General features: G+C 40.8%; 2 protein-coding genes across 4 annotated transcripts in view; one reads left to right on the top strand and one right to left on the bottom strand.

Moving 5' to 3' along the window:
• Window positions 1–1,514, bottom strand: part of COL6A6 (collagen type VI alpha 6 chain) — a 57,825-nt gene extending 56,311 nt beyond the window's left edge. The window contains exon 1 of the mRNA XM_042888510.1: window positions 1,481–1,514. Within this exon, the coding sequence (XP_042744444.1) occupies window positions 1,481–1,514 (34 nt within the window). The remainder of the gene's footprint in view (window positions 1–1,480) is intronic.
• A 13,450-nt stretch (window positions 1,515–14,964) lies between these two features.
• Window positions 14,965–22,231, top strand: part of CAPN7 (calpain 7) — a 28,930-nt gene continuing 21,663 nt past the window's right edge. For 2 of the 3 annotated variants that reach the window (XM_042888837.1, XM_042888839.1), the window contains exons 1-4: window positions 14,965–15,101; window positions 18,744–18,852; window positions 19,333–19,490; window positions 21,649–21,716. In XM_042888837.1, coding sequence (XP_042744771.1) covers window positions 15,000–15,101; window positions 18,744–18,852; window positions 19,333–19,490; window positions 21,649–21,716 — 437 coding nt within the window. In that variant the 5' untranslated portion in view covers window positions 14,965–14,999. Of the gene's footprint in view, window positions 15,102–18,743; window positions 18,853–19,332; window positions 19,532–21,648; window positions 21,717–22,231 lie in introns of those variants that run through there. The other variant, XM_042888838.1, reaches the window with a different exon arrangement.

Below are 22,231 nucleotides of genomic sequence, written 5' to 3' on the forward strand. Positions count from 1 at the left end.
ATTATCCAGTTTGAAAAGTAGCAAATAAACACAACTCAAAGCCTACAACTTCATGGTCCTTACAGTCCTTCTCTTGGATAACACAGGCTTTTTTTCTTTTTTTAATTTAACCAGCTATCTGTAGTATATAGTTTCAAAGATTCATTCTGCAAATAATGCAGGTATAAGTGCCTTCTTGAATCATTAATTTGTAACAGGAGGCAATTACATAATTTCAACCTTCAGTCGGGAACAATGGAGCTGCTGTAAGGGTATTCACTTCTGTTCTAAGAACTCTTCACAGTTTAGGTTAGAGAATACTTACATGTAGGATAGAGAAGGACCATGGGTACAGAAGCCCTATGTGTGAGAGCAGATGAAAGCCTATTCAAAAATCTTTACATATATGTGTATGTATCTTCATATTCAAAAAGAGCCTTGAGCTTTTCAAAAATTTGAGCAAAGTTGTGTCTACTTAAACAAAATGATCAGATGAGGTTACTTCAGTTGACTATGGAGAGAAGTTATTAACCAGCATTTGTTATAGAATAATGCTCATAAAGAAGCATTTTCTCTTCACAGCACTTATTTAATTCAAGAAAGTCGCAGAGCTTATGCAGAATTGTCCAGCAAGAAATTTACATTTATGTATCATTTCCATCTATGCCAGATTTGAACCTTTCCTGTACAGTGCTTCCAAGTGTTTTCCTTTAAAACTGTACTAGGTATAAGGGATCACACCTACCACAGCAACACATCAATTTCCAGTAGGATTATCTGTAGGAAGTGATATCCTTTTTATTGAAGGAAGGCTGGCAGAAGAACAACAAACTATGCTAACGCAATCAGAACTGCAGCTAGATCACACAGTGGTGTCTCATATCTCCAAAGAGGTTGATTTGGCTAGAATTAATATTACATACATGTATGTGTTTGCATTGTAGGGAATAAGGGGGAGGAAGGGATTTGCATTCTGCAGTATTCAATAGTCAACAATGATGGTGTTTTCTCTGCATGTCTTCTTGCTTTCAGTCATTAGTGTCAGTAACAAAACTACCCAACATGAGCACATTTTTAATCCAATAGTTTTAATTACAAATTCATGGCAGTATAGAAAGTACCTGGAGGTGATCACATCTGTAGCCAGTTTCAAATGCATATCTAGGAAGCATTAAATAGATTAATCTCTTGTGCTCTCTCCTTCTCTCATTTACTCTCACCAACATCTTTAAAGAGCCAATTGGATAAAAGCTTGGGTGATAAACTTGCCAAGTACCTCTCCTACCATTGTTAGTTATTGCATTAGCAACATTCATAATTTTAGTATCTTCTGAAGTTTTGGGTTTCGATACAGTCCTTCAGAAATATCTTAATTCAATTGTGACATCAATTGGTGACAGAATTTCTTGTCAATAAATTTTAAGTTCCCCATTTCTGAACTTAACAGAATGTGCTGCTATATCACTGCTACAGGGCAGTAATTTCCATTATCACTACTTACCTTCCTCAGACAGCTTAGTTTCTAGATCTTTCATTGTCTCCCACCCTATTTGTTTCTTTTGACTCTCAGCATCCCTTCACTGAAAATTTCCCTTCATCTTCGCCAAACCTTTCCTGATGCTTTTATATTACTTAATGATTATATGCCAAAGAATCTACTAAAGCTTTTAATGAGAGCAAGACATATTTCTAGATAATGAAAAAGGAAAAGAGAATGGTCTAATCAAAGTAATGGTTACTGCTGAGCAAAGCAAAATAATTAGTTAAGTTGAGAAGGTAACAAAGGAACAGGAGAGTTGTAACTTTTAAATTGGATCAGACAGAATCTAATGAATACTTTAAGGAAGATGAGAGGAAATGGACTAAATGAAGGCCATGTCAGCTGTTCCATATCAGCAAAACTCTCTTGTAATGCACAGAAACTGGTTGCTGAAGTTATGTAAACACTGACTCACCTCTGCAGCATGATCAGGAGGTCACTACTTTAACATGATACAGGAAAATCACATCTACTGGAGGTAGAAACATTTACGTCAAAAATCACAGCCTATGATGTCAAGACTTCATTAGTTCTGCACTATATCGACTACTTGGTACCCGTCCTTTCCAGCACCACAGTTTTGACATGCACTAGTTTTCTCATGGAAAATACATGCTGCCATGATGGCGAAAACAGTGGAGATGGAGTGGAGAAGCCTCTCCTAGTTTCCTGTGCATGGACCTCTGCCTGAACTTGTGAAGTTAATTTGAGATAATCTCTTTAATGACTTCACTAATTCTGCAAGATCCTTATCTCACTGTGTACTTACAAAAGGCAAAGCCAAATTTTTCAGAAGTTTTTCAAAATTTTACCTTCATTCTCCAATCAGTGAGTGGCTTTAGGCCTTTTTCATCCAATAATAATTAAACACTGCCCAGAATACTACATTATTTACACTCCCACACGCTTTCCCATAGAAATGCTTTATAATGGCAATTCATTGCCATCATTCTACCTCACTTGCAGAATGGCTGGTTTTTGCTTCATTTTTCAGATAGAAGCCAAGGAACTAAGTTGCTGTAACCAGCAATACTTGATGATATGGTGCATCCAGTTTCAGATGTGACATTTCAGAACACCTAACCTCCAAAGCACAGCTCTTACTGATCTCAGTTACAAGAGGTCAGACTCCAACATAAGAAATTAAGTATGCAAAGAGGAAAAAACAAAAAGAGACACCTAGAACACAATTAATGACTACCTGTGAAATCTGTCATACGATTTGTCAGTCTTTCACAGAAATAACTTAGCAGACAGAATAATATTGCTTTAGTCTCTAAATTAGCATCCAAGATGCTGAACTCTGTTTTGCAGCCCTGTCTCTATGAGAAAATAAATGCAGCAAGAATGGGCACATAACCCCTTTTTGCTACATTTTTCTCTAAATCCACAAAGAAAAATGTTCATGCACAGTGAAATACCTATGTATGAAAAATACTTTGACATAGTGCACAATTAAACACTGTATTTGCAATTCATACTGCATATGCACAGGGAGTTAGTCAGGGAATTTGGCCTCCACAGCACCTAGTAAAGAACAAACTTTTTTTTCCTTAGGACCACACAAAAGAGGACAATAAATTCAGCATTACTATTTTTCCCCTGAGCACTATTAAGATTTTCTGGTAAATATTTCAGTTTAGGTTTACCATTTGCCTTTGTTTATTTACTAATTAGATCTCTTAAACTTTTAGCACCACCGTGAGCATGCTTTTTCCAGAGTCAAAGAAACCCTGGCTTGAAGCATTCATTCTAAGGAACAATCTGGGGAAAATCTGTTCCTTTTGCTCCTGGGTTAAGAGGAAGCAGTACTGGAAAGGCAGCAATGGAGAAACTGTCTCTATACCACCTCCCATTCATAAACATACACAGTACTTTTGAAAGTACTTACTGAAAGCAAAGAACAGCTAAATCTCATTGCAGTCCTTTCTTTCATATTCCCAGACTGCTCTGTACCATAAACCTAGAAATACAACAAGTTCACAGCTTTCATATTAGCTGAAGAAAACTCTTGCAAAGGGAATGTTCTCTGAACACTTTTCTACACTTTACAGTTCCAAGAACACAAAGAACACTTTGCACAGCTAAGGAACAATCCAATTGTTGTAGCTACGCTATTGCGTGTAACTTTCCTGAGCATTTAAGATTCCACTAACCCAAGATTAATCATAAGCCTGATTATCAGGGCCAAAGTTACACAAAGATTTGTGTTCACTCACTGTTCTCAGTCTCAGACCACCACGTCAGTATCCACTGGAACCCAGGTTCAAGCTCAGTATTGGAAACTGCAATGCTAGAATGATTCAGGAGTGAACTTTCAGCCTCAAATCTGCATTTCATAAGCTGTTAAAAAAAAAAAAAAAAAAAGAGTTTAATCTAACACTGTCACATATAATGATCTAGTAGATTTTTATGAATGGAATGCATTTTCTATTCCACTATGACACAGTGATATTATAATACAGTATGCAAATCTTCATACTATTTACTTGTAAAATAAATTGTCTTCAAAATACAGTGAAGATAACAAACATGCAATGCTAAGACAACCAAGACTTTCCATATATTTTTTCAGTGCAGTTCACCCTTGTGTTCTCCCTGGTACCTACGAAGATCAGCAAGACAAGGGACAGCTTTAACTTTCAGCTCTCTTGAAAGATTCACAGACTGACAGAATCATAGGGATTAGAAGGGATATCAACCTCTGTGCTAAAGCAGGTTTCCTAGAGCACGTTACAAAGGAAAGCATCCAGACAGGTTTCGGGTATCCAGAGGATACTCCACAACCTCTCTGGGTGGCCTGTAACATTCCAGAGGATTACAAATTGTACAAGATTATCAATGAAATCAGGCATTCAGGGAAGCATCGTTTCAAGAATATCAGATTTCCCTGGCCTCCGACTTCAGTGATGCTCTCATTTCAGCTAACTAAAAAGAGCAAGCTTTCCACAGTGCTCCACAGTACTGCCTGACCTTAGACTCATCAACTTTGACTTGAAAGGGTGGGAGTGCAGAGCTGTATCATAGTAGTCTTGCAATCAAAAGTCACCTGGTTTCTTTTCTTGAGCAAGTATTCTCAGCTTGATTTTTTCTTTAAGACAGTTCATCACTGGGCTGAAAAATGTATTTGTATCTGATAGGGACAACCTGCAAAACAAAAGCAGATTGTCAAAAGCAATCAGGCTTGGTGGAAAGAGGCTGCTTCAAACAGGATAAAGAGAAAATACATGATGCTAATAATGCACAGACCCTGGAGGGTAAAAAAAAAAAAAAAAAAAAAGAAAAAAAGAAAAAAGAAAAAGAAAGGAAGGAAGGAAAAGGAAAGGTCTGAAGGATGGAAGGAAGAGAAAAAGCAGCTTTCCACTATTTTATTGAGTAAAATAGCAAACAAGCTTCTGACAAAGGCTAGAACCAATATGAGGGAAAAAAAAAGAGACAGGAGCTTGTGGTCTGAATAGGAAAAAGGTACAGACAGAAGAGGGAGTAGGATATGCAGCAAGTGGTTGGGATTTTAACTGGAAGAGACAAAAAAAATCCTTAGAGATACCCCCATCTTTCATAGAAATAAATTTTCCTCCTTTGTCACTAGTTTTAGTACAAAAGAAAGGAAATTAGAACATCTGGAAGAATGACCTTTGTAACATTCCAAAGAACAGAGGATTTACTGAGCTTTCTTACATAAATAGAATACTTCCCACTCGATTGCCACATAATGATGAGATTAGACCAAGTTAATATAACATTCAGAATTGCATATCCTTACTGCTATTTTTTATTTCTGTTAGTGTTTCATAACCCATCTCAATCCCATTTATTGATTTATTTATAACTATTTCACATGATCAAATCCCCACATCTCCAGTGAAGTAGAGTCATTCAGGAGTACAGCAATAATTCAGCAGATTCATTCATTCATTCATGCACAGATCAAGGCTAACCAAAAGGAAGATTCAAAGTGACTGTTGAACTCACTGGTGAAAAGTTCATAAGGCTGTGAACAACTTACAGACAACGCATTGTCCGAAAAAGAATAGGAATTCAGTAAAACCAGATGCTGCAGTTTGGCAGCAACCAGAATGGATCAGTACCAGGTACTTAAGTTACAGAATACTTTGCACCATGATGTTGTGAATGCTAAAAGTTCAAACTGCCACAAAGGAAGAAAAAAAAGTAGAATGTATCAGAGGTCATTAAACACAGATGCCACCTTTTAGCTCTAGGAGTCCCTGGTTCTTGAGCTGTTGGAAAATGGGAAAAATCTGAAAGGGTTTTGCTACACTTCTCCTTTGTCCTCGTACTATTTATACAGCTGCATTTGTGCATTATCAGGCAACACAGTAGCTCAGAGGGACATTGGTCTGATCAACTGTTGCCATTCAGACTTCAGTGGCTAGCTAACCAAATGCTAAAAAGTGCCGCATAAATAAAAGCAAGCCATCCAGCTCTACAGATGAGATTGTGCACATTAAAGAGCAACTCTAACTTTTAACCAAACAGTGGTTATACTTGCCTAAGGACAAGAGCTCTTCTAGCAGCTTTTATCCCACACAGACTTCCAGGGATAGGGAAAAATAATTTTTAAAAGTTTTTGCTCAGCCAAGGGTCTGACAAATTTATCATCATACAGAACAGATGGAGTCCTCCTAAAACTCAGGCTGAAGAAGATTGTTACAAAGAGACTGAAGTTAAGCTCTCTCCAGCAGTAGGATCCACTTTAGAAAAGCACATGCGCACAGATCACTTACAAGAAGAGCAGAGAGAACGGGGGATTTTGTCCTAAACAGTTATAACTATGGTTCCAGCTCTAAATTGATCCTTTGTTTCTAAGCAGAAAGAACAGGCAAAGAAATGTTCATGTTCATCTACCAATACTGCTGGAGATTCCAGTTCTGGTTTTCAGTCAGTTTCACCCTCTTGCCCGCTGTGCAAAAAAACCCAAAGTTTAAGAATTGTCTTAACTTAGAAGGACATTTTCAGATCACTGTTTTGTTCATTCAGTCTTCCAAGGGAGACTTATTCCTCTGAAAATGAAGCAGATGTCCTGATGGGTTCAAACTTTAAAACACTCGATGCATAAAGGATGAGACCGTCATTTGCAAAGCTGCTTCCAGGTAGAAGGCTTGTAGGGTGATGACAGCCTGATTGGAAATAGCATTTCTGGGAAATACTTTTCTGTCACTGGCTCCTTCAGACAGTATTTGTCCATTTCACATTAAAGAAACAAAATATCCGTAACTCAAGAGTCACTATGAAAATTTTTTTTTGTTAAGTCATAGCAGATAACTTGTAATGACAAGATAAAACCCACTCCATACTAAATTCTACCTAGTGTTACTTTATCACACAGCTAAATACTGCACAATGGTCCCACAGGACTAAAGGGAGATTCTGGTTGCTTACTTCTGAGAAGAATAATAGCAAGCTTTTCATTTGAAGTAAGGATGGTGTTGGGTGGGTTTTTTCCATGCTTGTTTTAGTAATAGCTGGAAAATTAAGGGACTCAAACATAGCGCACAAATAATTTCTTTTGTTCCAGCTGTGTAAACAGTTATGCACATGAACAACTTTATCCTTGGAAACATCAGTGATAGGACTAGAGGGAATGGCCTCAAGTTGTGCCAGAGGAGATTCAGGTTGGATGTTAGGAAAAACTTCTTCGAAAGAGCAGTCAGGTGCTGGAATGGGCTGCCCACGGAGGTGATGGAGTCACTGTCCCTGGAGGCTGTCAAGAAACATGTAGATGTTGTACCGAGGGACGCAGCTCAGTGCAAAATATTGGTAACAGGTGGGTGGTTGCACTGGCCATCTTGGAGATCTTTTCCAACCTTGGGGATTCTATGATCATCAGGATCAAGCAAAAATGTAGTATACGCAACAAACATCTGCACCACAAGCAGCTGACTGTCCTTATCTTCTCTGCTGCAACCTTACACAGTGCAAGTGGCTTTTTAGGTCCATTTGCTGCATTTTTGTTAGCAAGTAGATAGACATTTGGCCTCATAAGAAATAATAATTACAAAAAAAATAATCATGTCACTTTCTGATACTGAAAAGCAGATTATCTATACAAAAAGTGGTTAGACCAAGCACAAGTGTTTTGTGCACAACAGTAATGACAGGGGAACTTGAAGATGAAGCTAAATGCTTACTTAGAATACTATGAAATGAGTTTTCTGTGTTGATTTATGAAGGCAAACTTTCTCAGTAGAGTGACATTTGCCAAGATCAATAAAATTGTCTTGGACAGTTACTCAGTGTGTTTCCACTACAGGTATTCTGAGCAGTTTCTTTCCTCGTTCCCTCACATACATTTGTTCTTCCCACTCAGATCTTATAGCATAAAGAAGTGAAAGCATTTTTACCCAAAAGGTATCTCCTAAATGAATAATCAAAGTCCAATGTGAAAAAGATCTCTGACTACACAAAGTCTTAATGGTCCCAAATACAGTAATAAAGAATACAGATGTTTGATGGGATCCTACAAAAATAGACATTGAAGAAGCACTCTTTCAATTAAATAGACATGTGCCTGTTAATGAGAAACATACCAAACACCAATCAGACTGTTTACAAGGGAAAGCTTATGGATAATCAGTAGTGACAGGAGGATAAATTACCCAACGCAATTGTCAGGCTAGCTTAATTGTGCAATACCAAGGAACATGCAAAAAAACAGTTTCTTCAGTCTATTGAGGCAATCTTTTCATTAAATCCAAAATGAAATTTCTTCAGGCATTCCACACCATAGGGCATTTCCATGCTTAAATGACAGATGAAGTTTAGCCCATTTTGATACATTTGTAATTGATTAGAAGCACTAACGATGCTACCAAATCACGCTAATCAAAGCTCAAGCACAAAGTGAGATTGGGTCTTTTACTAAGGGGGCACAATACTAGTCTTGCCACTGGATGTATATATGCACAACACTGTATTCCACCTGCCCAGATTTAGCTGCAACATTAGGAAGCACTGAGCAGTAATCAACACTTACCTGGGATGTAAGTGCTTTTCTGTGATCAACTAAAGATGCAGTTCAGAAATGGATGCTCGACAGAATTTCTTTGGACCACAGTACTTACAGAAGGCAGAAATTCTGAAACTATCTATGCCAGACGTTATAGTACACTGCACCCTGATCTCCTACTTAAAGAAAAAGCCTCAGATGTCATATTCTACAGGAAAGACTACTTTTGCCAAGACACTCTAGAAGTTTGGAAATGGTAAACTGAGATCAACTCTGATGAACCTAGCAAACAGCAAGACATGTGCCAGAAGAATCCAAGGAAAAGGGGTCAGAAAGATCTGCCATACATCTGAAGGACTTCCAGTTAACAGTATGATATGCAAACAAAATCGCTGTTTGGGAAGGTCTAGTGCAAACTCAGTTAGCAGCTGCCTCAACCACATTACATTCCCGAAGACAGTATACACAAAACTATTTTTCTTTCTCACTTATCTCACTATTTAGTACTGTAGAGCAAAAGCATTTACATGGTACTTGGAACAGAGCAGCAGATATTCATTAAGTTATACTCATTAAGATAAGATACTCATTACTCACATCACAGCTTCGCTGGTGAAAACGCGTTCGAACAGAAACACCCTCCCAACAGCAGAAGTCAACACCTGCAATATCAAAACCTTCACAGAAGAACAGGAGCACACCACCTCTATTGGAGGGACAAAGAACTGGAGGGATCCAGTGGTTCTAACATATGCCCTCTTGATAAACAACAGGTTTCAATTGGGTCTTCTACAAGGGCCATCTATATGCGATTCAGCAACATCAGGTTGTGCAGATTCTGCTGTGTAAACTCTTTCTTCAGCTATGGATTTATTTATTTAGTTTAATCTACAGACTTCACTTTGAGGTGTGGCTGTTGATAATAGCACAAGATAACCCCAGGCTAGGAACCTGATGTCCACATACCACGGTTACCCTCCAAGGAGAGGCTCATCTTCAGTCATGCCTTAAGTGCATAAGATATTCTGGGATACAAAATTCTGAGATTGCTTAGTTTGGAGAAAAGGAGGCTCAGGGGGGAACTTATCTCTCTCTACATCTACCTGAATGGAGGCTGTAGCGAGGCAGAGGTCAACTTCTTCTCCCACATAAGAGCAATAGGGTGAGAGGAAATGGCCTCAAGTAGCACCAAGGGAGGTTGGGTATTAGAAAACATTTCTCCTCTGAAAGAGTGGTGAGGCACTGGAAAAAGCTGCTCAGAGAGGTGGTGGAGCCACTGCCCCTGAAAGGTGTTTAAGGAAAGGGTGGATATAGTACTTAAGGACATGGTTAGTGGGCAGTCTTGGTGGTAGGTGCATGGTTGGACTAGATAATTTTAGAGGTCTTTTCCAACCTTAATTATTCTACGATTCAAAGAGCAACTAAACCAGTACAAACGACTACTACAGCACAAGTGTCTCTTATTCTTTAAAGAAAATTACAAAGGACTGATGCAGGTGATTGATTTATATACATGCAGAAACATCACACGTAGATCTTAATGCAATTCATTTGTGCCTTCCACTCTAATATTAATCTCATGTAAAGTTTTATTTTGTAAAATTTCCTTTCACTGTTAGGTCATTTTCCTAGTCAACACAGTCAGTAGGAAAAGTCTACAGATCAAAGGAATAGTCTACACTCAAAAGAAGTGCTCTTACAAAGGTGACCAACACTGTTTCTAACAAAACATTTTTCTATTTTCTTCCCTTATTCTACTGTTAAGACCACAATCCCCCTCATCACAACCATTTGCTTCCAAACAGGTGCCACAAATTACAATCTCTAATAAAGCCAAGAAGGTGCTTTAACTGTATAAAGAAGAATTCTTTACTTTGAGCACACTTTTTTCCTAATAAACTAATTTTAAAAGTTTTGGAGGATGCTGATAATTTCTGGTGAAACAGTGCTATTTAATCAAAAGTTACCTACAGAACGAGGGCAATGTGACTTTATAATTTATATTGCTATTTCTCTGTTCTTTGAAGGGTGGAGGGCAGGGACAGGGCAAACGCTAAAACTTCCAGCCAGTCTGGATACTGGATGTTTGATCATGGAAACCAAGTCTAAATCTCTTTAAGCCCAACAAAAATATCAAAATGAGCCAAAATAACACGCATCTGTATTCGTAAAATCTGTTACAGATGTGTCTTAAAGGTTTTTTTGGCTGCTTTTTTAACCATGCAAGAACATCTAACTCCAATCTAATAGTAGGTGGACATCTAGTGGTGCAATGTAGCTGATTTCTTTTATCAAATAGTTTTATGTATTCAAAGCTCTATCAATACTAATGATCCCCAGCAGTGCTTTCTAGCATACTAATAATTATAATATCATATGCTCACATAAAGAAATTGTGTTCAATTAGGTTTTACTTGGCTTCTTAATTTCATAAGGGTACCAGTAAGTAAAAATAGAGAGTTTAGGTTCTGATTCTGAAGCTTCCAATCAAGAAAAAATTTCCTTTTAAAGTGGAAAGAGTTTGGTGGAACAGGTAAGGCTTCAGCCCTTACAATACAGTACTCAGGCCTATGTTCCAGTAATTTGGTGGTTACTCACAATAAAAATAAGTCAACAGATAATCTACTTAGGATGACAATTTATACATACGAGAAATATAAACAAACTCCAACCAGTCCAATAAAAGCAAGCCCAAAAATAAAGATAAAACGAGTTGCTGCTACATAGCTGATGAAAATTATTGCCAAATCCATTTAACTATTGATTACACAGGTTCAACACCTTACTGTTGAAACAGGTATTCATCATTAAACAGTGTTCTGAACAAACAAAAAAACAAAAACAAAAAAAAGCAGGTAGCTGTCTGTCTAGGTCTTCCCTTCTCCAGGCTGAACAGTTCTAGGTGTCTCAGCCTCTCCTTGTACAGGAGACACCCCGGCCCTCAGTCATCTCCATGGGCCTCCACTGGACCCTCTCTAAAAGTTCTGTCTTTCTTCAACTGAGGAGCCCAGAACTGGACACAGTACACCAGATATGGCCTCACCAGGGCAGATTAGAAAGGTTTCTAATGCACCCTAGGATACCATGGGCCTTTTTGGCCTTTCAAGCACACTGAAGATCTTGAAGATTCTGAAAGCACCTTGTATAGTCTCTCCTCTCTCTCAAAACAGAAATTAGAAGGCAGTTCAGTACAAGGACACTTGAAAGTTCCCACACAGAGCCTTTCTTAAAAAAATAAAAGACGGAGAAAAATCATCAGCAAGACATATGGGATGCTGTTTCTCACAGTGGTAATAGGGGGTAGGTCTGTAGGGAACTTGGACATAGCATATCCAACTTCTGTTTTTAAACAAAGTGGTAAAATAAACCCCCCAAAATTATCTGGAAATGACAAGAAATAAGATGCTGAAGTACGCAACTGATATGAAAATATTCTGATTTGTCAAAGCCCACTACAGAAAGATGTACAAGGATTTCACATCACTGTGCATGTGAAATTCAATGTGTGTGAAACATCAGGAAGCCACACCACACTAAATACACAATGGCAGAATCAGGAAAGATGAGTCATTTGGAGAGTTCTTCAAGTTTCAGTCAATGCTCAGCAGTTGTTAAAAAAGGCAAGTACAGGATTTGCTGTGATTATGGAAGAAACAGAGAATAGTACAGAAAACAGCACTATATCAGGATACAAAAATCAGAGCTGCATTTACTACTTCAATATTGCACACCACTCTGCTCACACCATCTCAAGGAAAACATGGGAGAAATACAAAATCAAGTCCACAAAGATAAGTCAAAGATATTAAGAGAATTCTGTTCAAGCAGAGATTAAATGTATGTAGAAATATCAAAGAATACCAAGTTGGGTAACAGCCATCACCAACATGCAAATGTCTGTCCCTTCAGTGTATGCATGGAAGAAGAGGAAGAGGCAGAGAGACAAGAATTTAAATCAGGAGGTCAGAAGAAGAGCTGGGGGACAGCAAATCATAGCATTATGAAGATGAAAGAAAATAGGGATGAAAGCATCTCATGCAGCAAGGACAAATGAGAATTATCTGATTCTGTCTAACTAGCAGCAAAGGAGGATGAAAGAAAAAGTGACATCTTAATTCCTTCATGTGATGTTGCCTCTGCAAAAGGACAAGAGCCAGAGGGAATAAGATCAAGAAAATACATACAGGTATGATCTTCTCAGTGCACATAAATGGGGTAGGGGGGGGAGGGGGAAAAGACAGTAAGCAGAGATAAAGCATCAAAAAGGATACAGCAAGAAAGGTGCCAGGAGGCCTACAAAGGTGTTAGAGCAGCAATTGTAACAACAGGGAAATGGAATAAATGGCAGTTGTAGACACTATACTGCAGAAATGCAGTTTTGAGAAGAACTAGCAAGTTTAAATGCATACGAACTCAATGAAACACAGTGTTCCCCACTACTTGCACAGTAAACCTTGTTGAGTAACTGAACGCCTGAAGTAAAGGAGAGCAGTAAGCATCACTGGCAATTATCAGGCTTTCCTTCTTCAGAGGGTTGAACTTTGTGCAGTTGATGATTGCCCAGTACTTCAGTGTATCTAGATCCCTCTGCACAGCTCCTCATCCTTTCAGGGTGCCAGCAGCACCTCCCAGTTTAGTATGATTGGCAAATTTGCTGAGGATGCAAACCCACTCCTACATCCAGATCACTGATAAAAGTATCGAACAGGACTGGCCCTAGAACTGAGCCCTGGAGAACACTGCTTGTAATGCCACCAACTAGATGTAGCCCCACCTGCTCCAATCCTTTGAGCTCTACCATTAAGCTAGTATATCCACAATATGAAAGTGTTCGTCTCAGAGTTTCTATACATTTTGTTCAGAAATATTCTGTGAGGGATAATATCAAAGATCTCACCACTATTCAAAAAGATTACATCTGTCTACCCTCTAAGTGGGTGACTTTATCATAGAAGGTGATGAAAGCAGGGTTTTCCCTTCATGATCTCGTGTTGACTACATCTGACCACAGCTTTGTTCTTTTACTACCTTCTGCTACTCTCCAGGATAATTTTCACCACAATGTTTCGAGGGCTGTAGCTTAGACTTGCAGGTCTATAGCCCCACATGCCTTCTCTTATGCCCTTTTTGTAGATGAGTATAACACAGGCCAGCTTCCAGTCAGTGGGAATCTGCCAGACTGCCATTTTTGTGATTCTGACAAATTGTTGAGAAGGACTCAGTCATAACATCCACAGACTCCCTCAGTTCTCTGAGGTAAATCCCATCAGGCCCCATGGACTTGCATATGGTCAACTGATACAACAGTGACTGCTGCAAGAAAGGCACTAAGGCCTGGGAGTGTATCCAGAAAATGGTAATGAAGCTGTGAGGGGTCTGGAGCACAAGTCTGAGATTGTTCAGACTGAAGAAGAAGGAGCTCAGGGGAGACCTGATCACTCTCTACAGCTGCCTGAAAGGATGCTGTGGTGAGGTGCGGGTTGGCTTCTTCTCCCAGATAACAACAAAGGAATAGCCTCAAGTGCTCCAGGGAAGGTTCAGGTTGGAAATTTATTCTCAGGAAGAGAGTGAGGTGGTGGCATAGGCTGCCCAGGGAGGGGGTGCAGTCATTGCCCCTGGAGATATCCAAGAACCACACAGATGTGGCACTGAGGGATGTGATCAGTGGGCATGGTGGGGTGAGAGCTAGGACTAGGTGATCTTAGAGAACATACAATTAATAAATATACAGAGTGGTGTGATTAGACTGGTATTTACAAATTGTATAATTAGAAAGATTATCATAGCAGGAAGAAATAACCAAAAATAAATGAAAAATGCTCACCTCTGTCCCAGGCTCATAGGAAAACTCCAAAGGGAGCAACCTCTAGGGCAGTCAGCCCTTAAATGGGTCTAGGAGAGGTGCAGCCAGGCTCCAGCCCTTCCATCACACAGCTGAATCGCCTTCACCTGTGCTCCATGGCTGACTCAGTGCTCACCTCAGGTGATCAATCAGTGCTTCAGGCCCTGACTCAACAGATCCCACACAGAGGGCTTTTCCAACCTTAATCATTCTGTGATTCTGTGGCGAAAAGTCACCGCTACTTTGAGAGCTTCTCTTAAATAAAAACAAGACAAACAAAACCACGCCACTGCCTTAAAAGTAACAACGCTTTCGAGGCACAGCTCTCCTCAGCGCAGTCTGACGGCCCAACCAATCACCAGCGGAGCACTCCCCGCCCTGCGCGCGCCCCCTGCCGCCATAGGCAGTGCAGTCCAGTGCAATCCAGTCCAGTCCCGCCTCCTCACAGCCCTAAACTCAGCCCCTCCAAGCACGCGGGGTGCCCTTCCTCTATAAAGCAAAGTGAGCGCGCTCCCCCCCCTCGTCGCGCATGCGCAGCCCGCCCCCATGGCTGCGGGTGGGGTGCCGGTGGGCGGGGCCCTCGAGGATGGGGTGGAGTCGGGCGGGACCGGGACGGCAGGCGGGCTGGTGGCGCGCTGCTGGTGACGGGGGGTGGCAGGAGGGGATCCGTCATGGATGCCAGCGCGCTGGAGTTGGATGCGGTGAAGTTCGCGCAGTTGGCGGTGCAGCGGGACCAGAACGGGCGCTACCAGGAGGCCGTCTTCTATTACAAGGTGTGCAGCGGGGGAAGGCCCGGGGGCGGGCGTATACGGCGGGGAAGGCGGAAGGCCGCGCGGAAAGTTTGTCCGTCCCCGGAGAGAGCGGCGTAGCCCGGCGCTGTGAGGGTGGAGCCGGGCTGTGTGGCCGTCGTTGGCGTTCGTCGGCGTTTGCTGAGTGTTTCTGCGGAGCAGGCGGTGGCCGTGAGTGCAGCGAGGCGCTGGGCGGCGCGTCTCATGGCGGTGGCGGCGGGTCGGCTGTGCCGGTGCAGGTTGGTGTGAGGGCAGCGTGCGGGCTGCTGTTCACGACCGGCGAAAATGAGCGGCTGACAGCGCTGAACAACTGTGTTTTGTAGCTGAGAATTCGTTCTGTCGAGCAGCGCTGTTGTGCTCTTCGTATCAGTTGTCATTTTCATGGAGATAAATAGGAGGCATTGCTTTTGGAGTGACCTGTGTAAAAAGACCATACTTTTCTTGGGATTATGTGTGAGGGAATAGAATCATAGAACGGCTTGAATTGAAAGGGACCCCAAAGATGATGCATTTCCAACCCCCTGCCCTGGGCAGGGCTGCCTCCCACAGATCGGCTGTCCAGGGCCCATCCAATCTGGCCTTGAGCACCTCCAGGGATGGGGCACCACAGCTTCTCTGGGCAGCTGTGCCAGGGCCTCGCTGCCCTCTCTGTGGAAAAATCTCCTCCTGACATGTAATCCAAATTTCCCCTCCTTTGGGAGAGATTCCTACATAGGAAGAGGAATGCCTGCATTTAGCCTACACTGGTAGCTTAGAGCTAAGTTTACTATGGGAAGTGTGGGTATGTACAAAAGTTATAATAATTGGTAATGATGTTGATAAGCTCTGTGCCTCTCTGCAGCATGTGCATGGTATCTGTTGGCTGTGCACACACTGCTTTGTGACAGCACATTTCTGACACATCTGCAAGAACTTGTCAGCTGCTCCTCAGGAGAAAACTTTTTTTTTTTTGGTGCAAATAATCACTCTTCTGCTTTTCCATACAGCACACAGAAAATTCCTTTCTTGTGCTGCATTTAGGTGATACTTCTAATAGCAGAAAGGCACCCCTCGCACCTCAGGCTAAATGCACCAAGGAGAGTAAGGCAGAAAATGCCTTGTGCTTTGCACTGTGAAGGCATGGGGCAACATGAGTGTAGGCACTGCTCTGCACCAGGAAAGCTTCAGATCACAGCTCTGCAGGTACAGGTTTGGTGCTCAGACAGGAGGTTCCTCGCAACACAAGGTCAGGTATTGATTATTGTGTCAGGCGCTGTGTGAAGGTATCTTGTTTACCAGCTTTCTTATTATCTATTTGTGCTTTTAGTAAGCACGTGGGTGACAAATTGGATTCTGTGAGAACTTGACCTGAGCATGAAGCAAGGGAAATGTCACTTCTTGTTGCTGATAGACAACAAACCGAATGTCTGAATGGGTTTGCTGTGTCTGTTCATTTGTGATGGATCAGAAATACCAGCTCTGAACCACACCTACATCCTGTGACAGCTGGCGTGCTGGCATAGCTGCAGCTTACTGCATAAGGGTCTGTTTGCACCTTGAAACCAGGTAGAACAGTTGTGGTCCGAATCAGGGAAATACCAGTTATGCATGGATTTGGAGGCACTGGTTTGAAGATTTGTTTGTTTTTTACATCATGCTCACAATTGTAATACAGCATCTCTACTTCTGATGTGCCACGGATGTGTGTGCGCTCCTGGAGCGGATGTCTGTAATGTGTTTTTCTCAAAACTAGTTGTATGCTAGACCTTAATGGTACTTAATTGCTACATATAAATTAAATTTGACCCACCTTTGCCTTTCTGTCGCTGTGAGCACTTCATGTGGTGTAATACCTGAAAGGAGCTTACAAGCAGGAGGGGAGCTGACGTCGTGCAGGTTCATAGTGGTAGGACAAGGGGGAGTGGGTTTAAACTGAAAGAGGGGAGGTTTAGGTTAGATGCTAGGAAGAAAGTCTTCACTCAGAGGGCAGTGAGGCCCTGGCACAGCTGCCCAGAGAAGCTGTGGTGCCCCATCCCTGGAGGCATTCAAGGCCAGGCTGGATGGGGCCCTGGGCAGCCTGATCTGGTGGATGGCAGCCCTACCCATGGCTGGGGTTTGGGGCTGGGTGGGCTTTGAGTTCTCTTTCAACCCAAATCATTCTGTGATCCTGTGAATATGGCGATAGATGTTGACAGGTTGTATGCATGCTTGCTTCTGTGATGCTCGGCAGTAAAATATTTACCCTGATAAATAAAGATTGCGTTAGGATTGGTTCTAAGCTTGTGCAGACAAGGTGAGTGCATGTGGGAGTAAACTGACAGCTGTGGCAAAATCATAGCCACAAAGCAAGCGAGAGCCCCTCTGGCCCCAGCTCTGTGTTTGCTCTGCACAGAGCCGTCTTCCTGAAGACCATCGCTGGGGAGCAGCACTGACAGTTGTTGTTCTGCTACATACATGCCTGCTACGTGACTGCCTCCTTCCCTCACCCACTGCTGCTGGGAAGGAGAGCACTGCTGCACGAATGTGGGTTGTTGGGTTTTTTCCCCTGTGCCAATGAGGTCAGTGTAAGGTTTTTATCTTTGTTTTTAAGAGTGACAAAACTCGATTTTATTTTTTTTTCCGTATACTTCTGAGACTGTGTCAGCTCTGGCTGTTGATTTCAATCCTGCCAAATCTTAATGTGGCTTTTTTTTTTTAATTAAATAAATTTAGTGAGTGGATAGACAGCTGATTGCAACTGAAGGCATTGTTTTTCCTAATAGATTTGTGCATTATAGAAAAAGTCTTCATGTGGGTAACACACTGTGCTGCTGAGCTGGAGACCTTCTTATGCTCCCTCCTGGAAATGGATTTCAATCAATATCCAGTGTTTTCTGCACATAGAAACATTTAAAGACAAAAATCTGAGGAGCTGGGAAATCTTAATGCTGTAGAATTTCAAGATCTGATCACTTTTTCTATGCCTGTTATTCATACAAAACTCTGTAATTCTATGAATTTGTTTTTTAAAGGTTTTTTATGCTGGTTTTCTTGTCATTATTATCAGATGGAGTGCAAATAATTTGTGAGTGATGTGTTTATTATTTTTTTAAAAGGTTTTTATTTTCTTCCTCAACCACAAATTTGTACCTTTAAAAATAAAAGACAGTTTGTCCAGAGTTTTACTTAGCTGATGTCAGTGCATGACTGAATAAGGTCATTTAAAATTTCTGTTGTTGTGTGTGTGACTGCACACACTGACCTAAGATGCGGCCTTATGCCTCTACCCTGGAGGTGTTCAAGACCAGGTTGGATGGGGCCATGGGCAGCCTTGTCTAGTATAAAATGCGGAGGTTGGTGGCCCTGCCTGTGGTGGGGCGGGTTGGAGCTTCATGATCCTCGAGGTCCCTTCCAACCCTGGCTGTTCTGTGATTATAATAAATCTCCTGAGGTTCTGCAGTTTTGTAGGTTGTTCTGTGTGAAATTGAACTTAGGAAATTGGATTTCATTTGTGACTTCTCTCTGGCAGATTCTCTGTGTACCACTGAACCTTGATGTGGGTGTAGGAGCCAGCTTTCGTGCAGACTCGTTGCTGTAGCTTTCTGTTCATGGAAAGTAATTTTCCAGTCACCAACCATTAACTTTTGTTTCAAATTCGTTTCCCTGCAGGAAGCCGCGCAAGCCTTGATTTATGCTGGCATGGCAGGGTCAAGCTTGGAAAATATTCAAGAAAAAATAAATGAGTATTTGGAGAGAGTTCAAGCTCTCCATTCAGCAGGTGGGTGAGAAGCTTTCTAATCAAACCTCTGCATAAATTCAGTAGAAAGCCCAACAGTGCCGTGAAATATGTATCTGTGATGTTTGCTCTGCTTCTCATGTTTCTTATATTTTGTGAGTCTGTTTAGAATTCCTTAGTGAATCAGAAATGTAGCGCAGTGCAGACTTATTTCCTAAGGACTTGGGTGTGCATATTCTTCCACTTTAAATATTGTTAGGAACCACACCTGCATAATATGCAAGAGATCTTATGTACGTTACTTGACATGTGACATAACCTGAGAGCATGTCTCAGCCTTGGGGGAAGAGTGTTTCTTTTTCCTTGTAAAGATGTCTTCAGCAAAGTTTGCCAACTTTCTGTTTGCAGTCATAGAGTAGACATTTCTCATCTGATAGAACTACTAGTGTTTCAGTGCTATGAGGAGGATGCTTTTGCATGTCTGCTGCTGTAGAAAGCTGAACGCTTTCATTTTTCTTTTAGTTCAGTCTCAGAACACAGACCCTCTGAAGTCAAAACAGCAGCTGGACTTGGAGCGTGCTCACTTCCTAGTTACACAGGCTTTTGATGAAGATGACAAAGGCAATGCAGAAGAAGCTATAGAGTTGTACACGGAAGCAGTGGAGCTCTGTTTGAAAACAGTATGTTAAGCTACAAGTTAACTTGGTGGAATTACGTGATGGTAAGGAATTCTTCCACTTACACAAACAACTGACTCCTGAAGGCTGGCTTAAAAATGGAGTACCTGTATCTCTAAAAGCTGTTCTTGAATGTTTTTTTTTTCCATTAGTTGTTTCTGTAATGTTTCTTCCAGTTGTTACATTATTTAATGCTGTAAATTCATGGGGGCTGGTCATTTGTGTGTTTTCACTGAGCCAGATTATACTAAGAGATACAAATATGCTGAATATTTTGTCCTGTTAACTTTTACACTAGAATGAATGCAATATTAAAAGAGAAATCAAAAACTGTTAGAATTGAAGATGGCTTTCTAATGTGTCAGCTATTTTATTTTCTGACTATATTAAAGGAAATAATTGTTGGCAGTTTTTTGTGTAGCGTTTTCTGAAAGCATAACAGTCTCCTGCTGCCAAAACTGGTAAAAAATACTGTTTGATTACTTGGTAGCTAACATTAAAGATATGAGTGAATCCAATTCACGCTGCAGTTAATGGTAGAGTAAAATTGGCCCTTATGTGAATGATGACAAACATAATTACAGGTACTGCTTTTTTCTCTGAAGTCCAGTTGTCATAACTAACTCATTATAGGAAGAGTTCACCATCATAATGTAACTCCACCAAGTCTGTTTTTCTTTTTTCTCCTCTTTCCTTTTTGTAGTGTGAATATATATATGGGTTGTTGGGAGGGAAATATTACTATTGCTACATACTAAAGTAAAACCTTTGCTCGGAATTCTTCCAAACTGTTTTAGGTAGACTTAAAAACCCTAGTGATACAAGGTAACCAGATCAAGAGCTAGTAGAACTGCCCTAGTTTTTCTGCTTCAGCTGTTAAATCAAAACTGCTTTTGTCTATTACGTAAACCACTGCATCAGCACACTGCTTTTGACTCTGCTGTTTCTCCTTCTGTTGTGTTAGTACATGCACGTACTGCTTACATGTAATTCCAGAGTAATTTCCATTTCTCATTAACAGTTGCTGTTACCTGATCTTTTATTAGGTGCAGATACAGCTAACGTTTCTTTTAATATTGGCAACACATTGTTTTGTTAAAATGACTGTAGGCTTTATCCCTCAAGGGGATCAGAAATTCTTCTCCCCAGGATGAAAGATGGAATGAACTCTGTCTTGAATCACTACTTCTGCCTTGCTTTCTGCTTTCTATATTAGATGGGGAGATCAGCTTCTTTCTTACCTTTGAAGCAGTAAGAGAGCAGGTGTGTCTATTCCTCAGTGTCTCATCAGATAGGTCTTCTGGTGTATCACATCCACTGCTTCCCTTCATGCATCTTTCAAAGTCTTTTCCAACAAGGAACTCCTAAGTGTAACTTACTAAAAATTGTTAGGGTATTTCTGCTTTCTTAGGCTGAAAGTAGCTTGCCTTTTGTTTCCTCCATTTACGTAGATGACCCAGGAGAATCAGCCAAGGTACAAAGCTCAAACCTGAAACCTGCTATTGGTTGTGACAAGAGAAGCCACAGCTCATGTTGTGCTTCCTCCAGATTACCTGTTCACCTGTAAGGAAGGAAATATAAACTAGTTATATGAGTGAGCTGTCACAACGTACTTTCCAACTGGAAATAGAAGTTAGCACTCCTGATAATGGTTTTGGTGCCCATCGTAGATCATTTTATGCTTCACATGTGGCAAAACAAGAGTTTTAACTTGCAAGCAGGCTTCATCAATGAAAGTGAGCATTCAAATGTATCTTTTCCTAAGTTACCATTATTATTTTTGACGTACTTGTGAAAAAAAATAATTGGCATGCATCTTATTTCAATAGTGTACATAACATTTGTTGTTTTTTTTCTGTCCACAATTTTAATGGTTTTCTAAGTGGTTTTTTTTGTGTGTATGCATTTCAGTATTTCCCATGCTGAAAAATGCTGAATAATACTTTCATTCTATGAATGTTTACTAAAATATTAAAATAATATTCACTTAGTATCCTTTTTATATTGAGATTTAAAAACAAAATCCACCGCATACATATCTGCTCATTTCAAGGGAGGATTGGGGGAAAAAAAATAGGTGGGAACTGTAATTAAACAGCTTAACATCTGGACTTTCTTCGGGTGTGTAGCTTTTGTGTTGTTTATGTGTTTTGAATTGAAGGCTACAGAAACTTCAGAAGCAGGCCTGCAGGCAAAACTGAAACAACTGGCTCGGCAAGCACTAGATAGGTGAGTATTGCCACTGTTAGTACAGGTAATAGCTGCTGAGTGTCAGTACACTCTCTGAGTTGAATTCTCAATCTGTTATGTCTGTTCTGTACTGCAAAGCATAGAGATTCTGACCAGACCTAACTCAGTTAGAGTTTTCCTGGTAGATAGCTGCCAGCTGTTACACAGATAGATGAGGTAGCTCTTGTGCCAACCCTCTGGAAATGTCATGCAGAATTAGGGAAGGGCTATGTGTCTGTTAGTACCATGCACTGTTTCAGTATTCAGAGAGATAAATCAGAATGCTCTACTCCTGTTCTGGCTTTTATAAAAACACTGAATTGAGTTGAGTGCTAAGCCTGGGTGTCAGCATCTCTTCACTATGAAGACAGCTTAAAAACTGGGAAGTACTTGGTTTGAGGCAGCAATTTAATCATGTGGGTAAATCCAGTGGATGAGAATCTGTATCTAAAACAAGTTGCATGAGTGCAAGTCCAATGTAAGTCCTTTTTGAGTCAGCAGTATGACAGAGAATA

The sequence above is a fragment of the Lagopus leucura genome, unplaced genomic scaffold, assembly GCF_019238085.1.
Source record: "Lagopus leucura isolate 7727_CA_CO unplaced genomic scaffold, USGS_WTPT01 Super-Scaffold_100157, whole genome shotgun sequence".
NCBI lineage: Eukaryota > Metazoa > Chordata > Aves > Galliformes > Phasianidae > Lagopus > Lagopus leucura.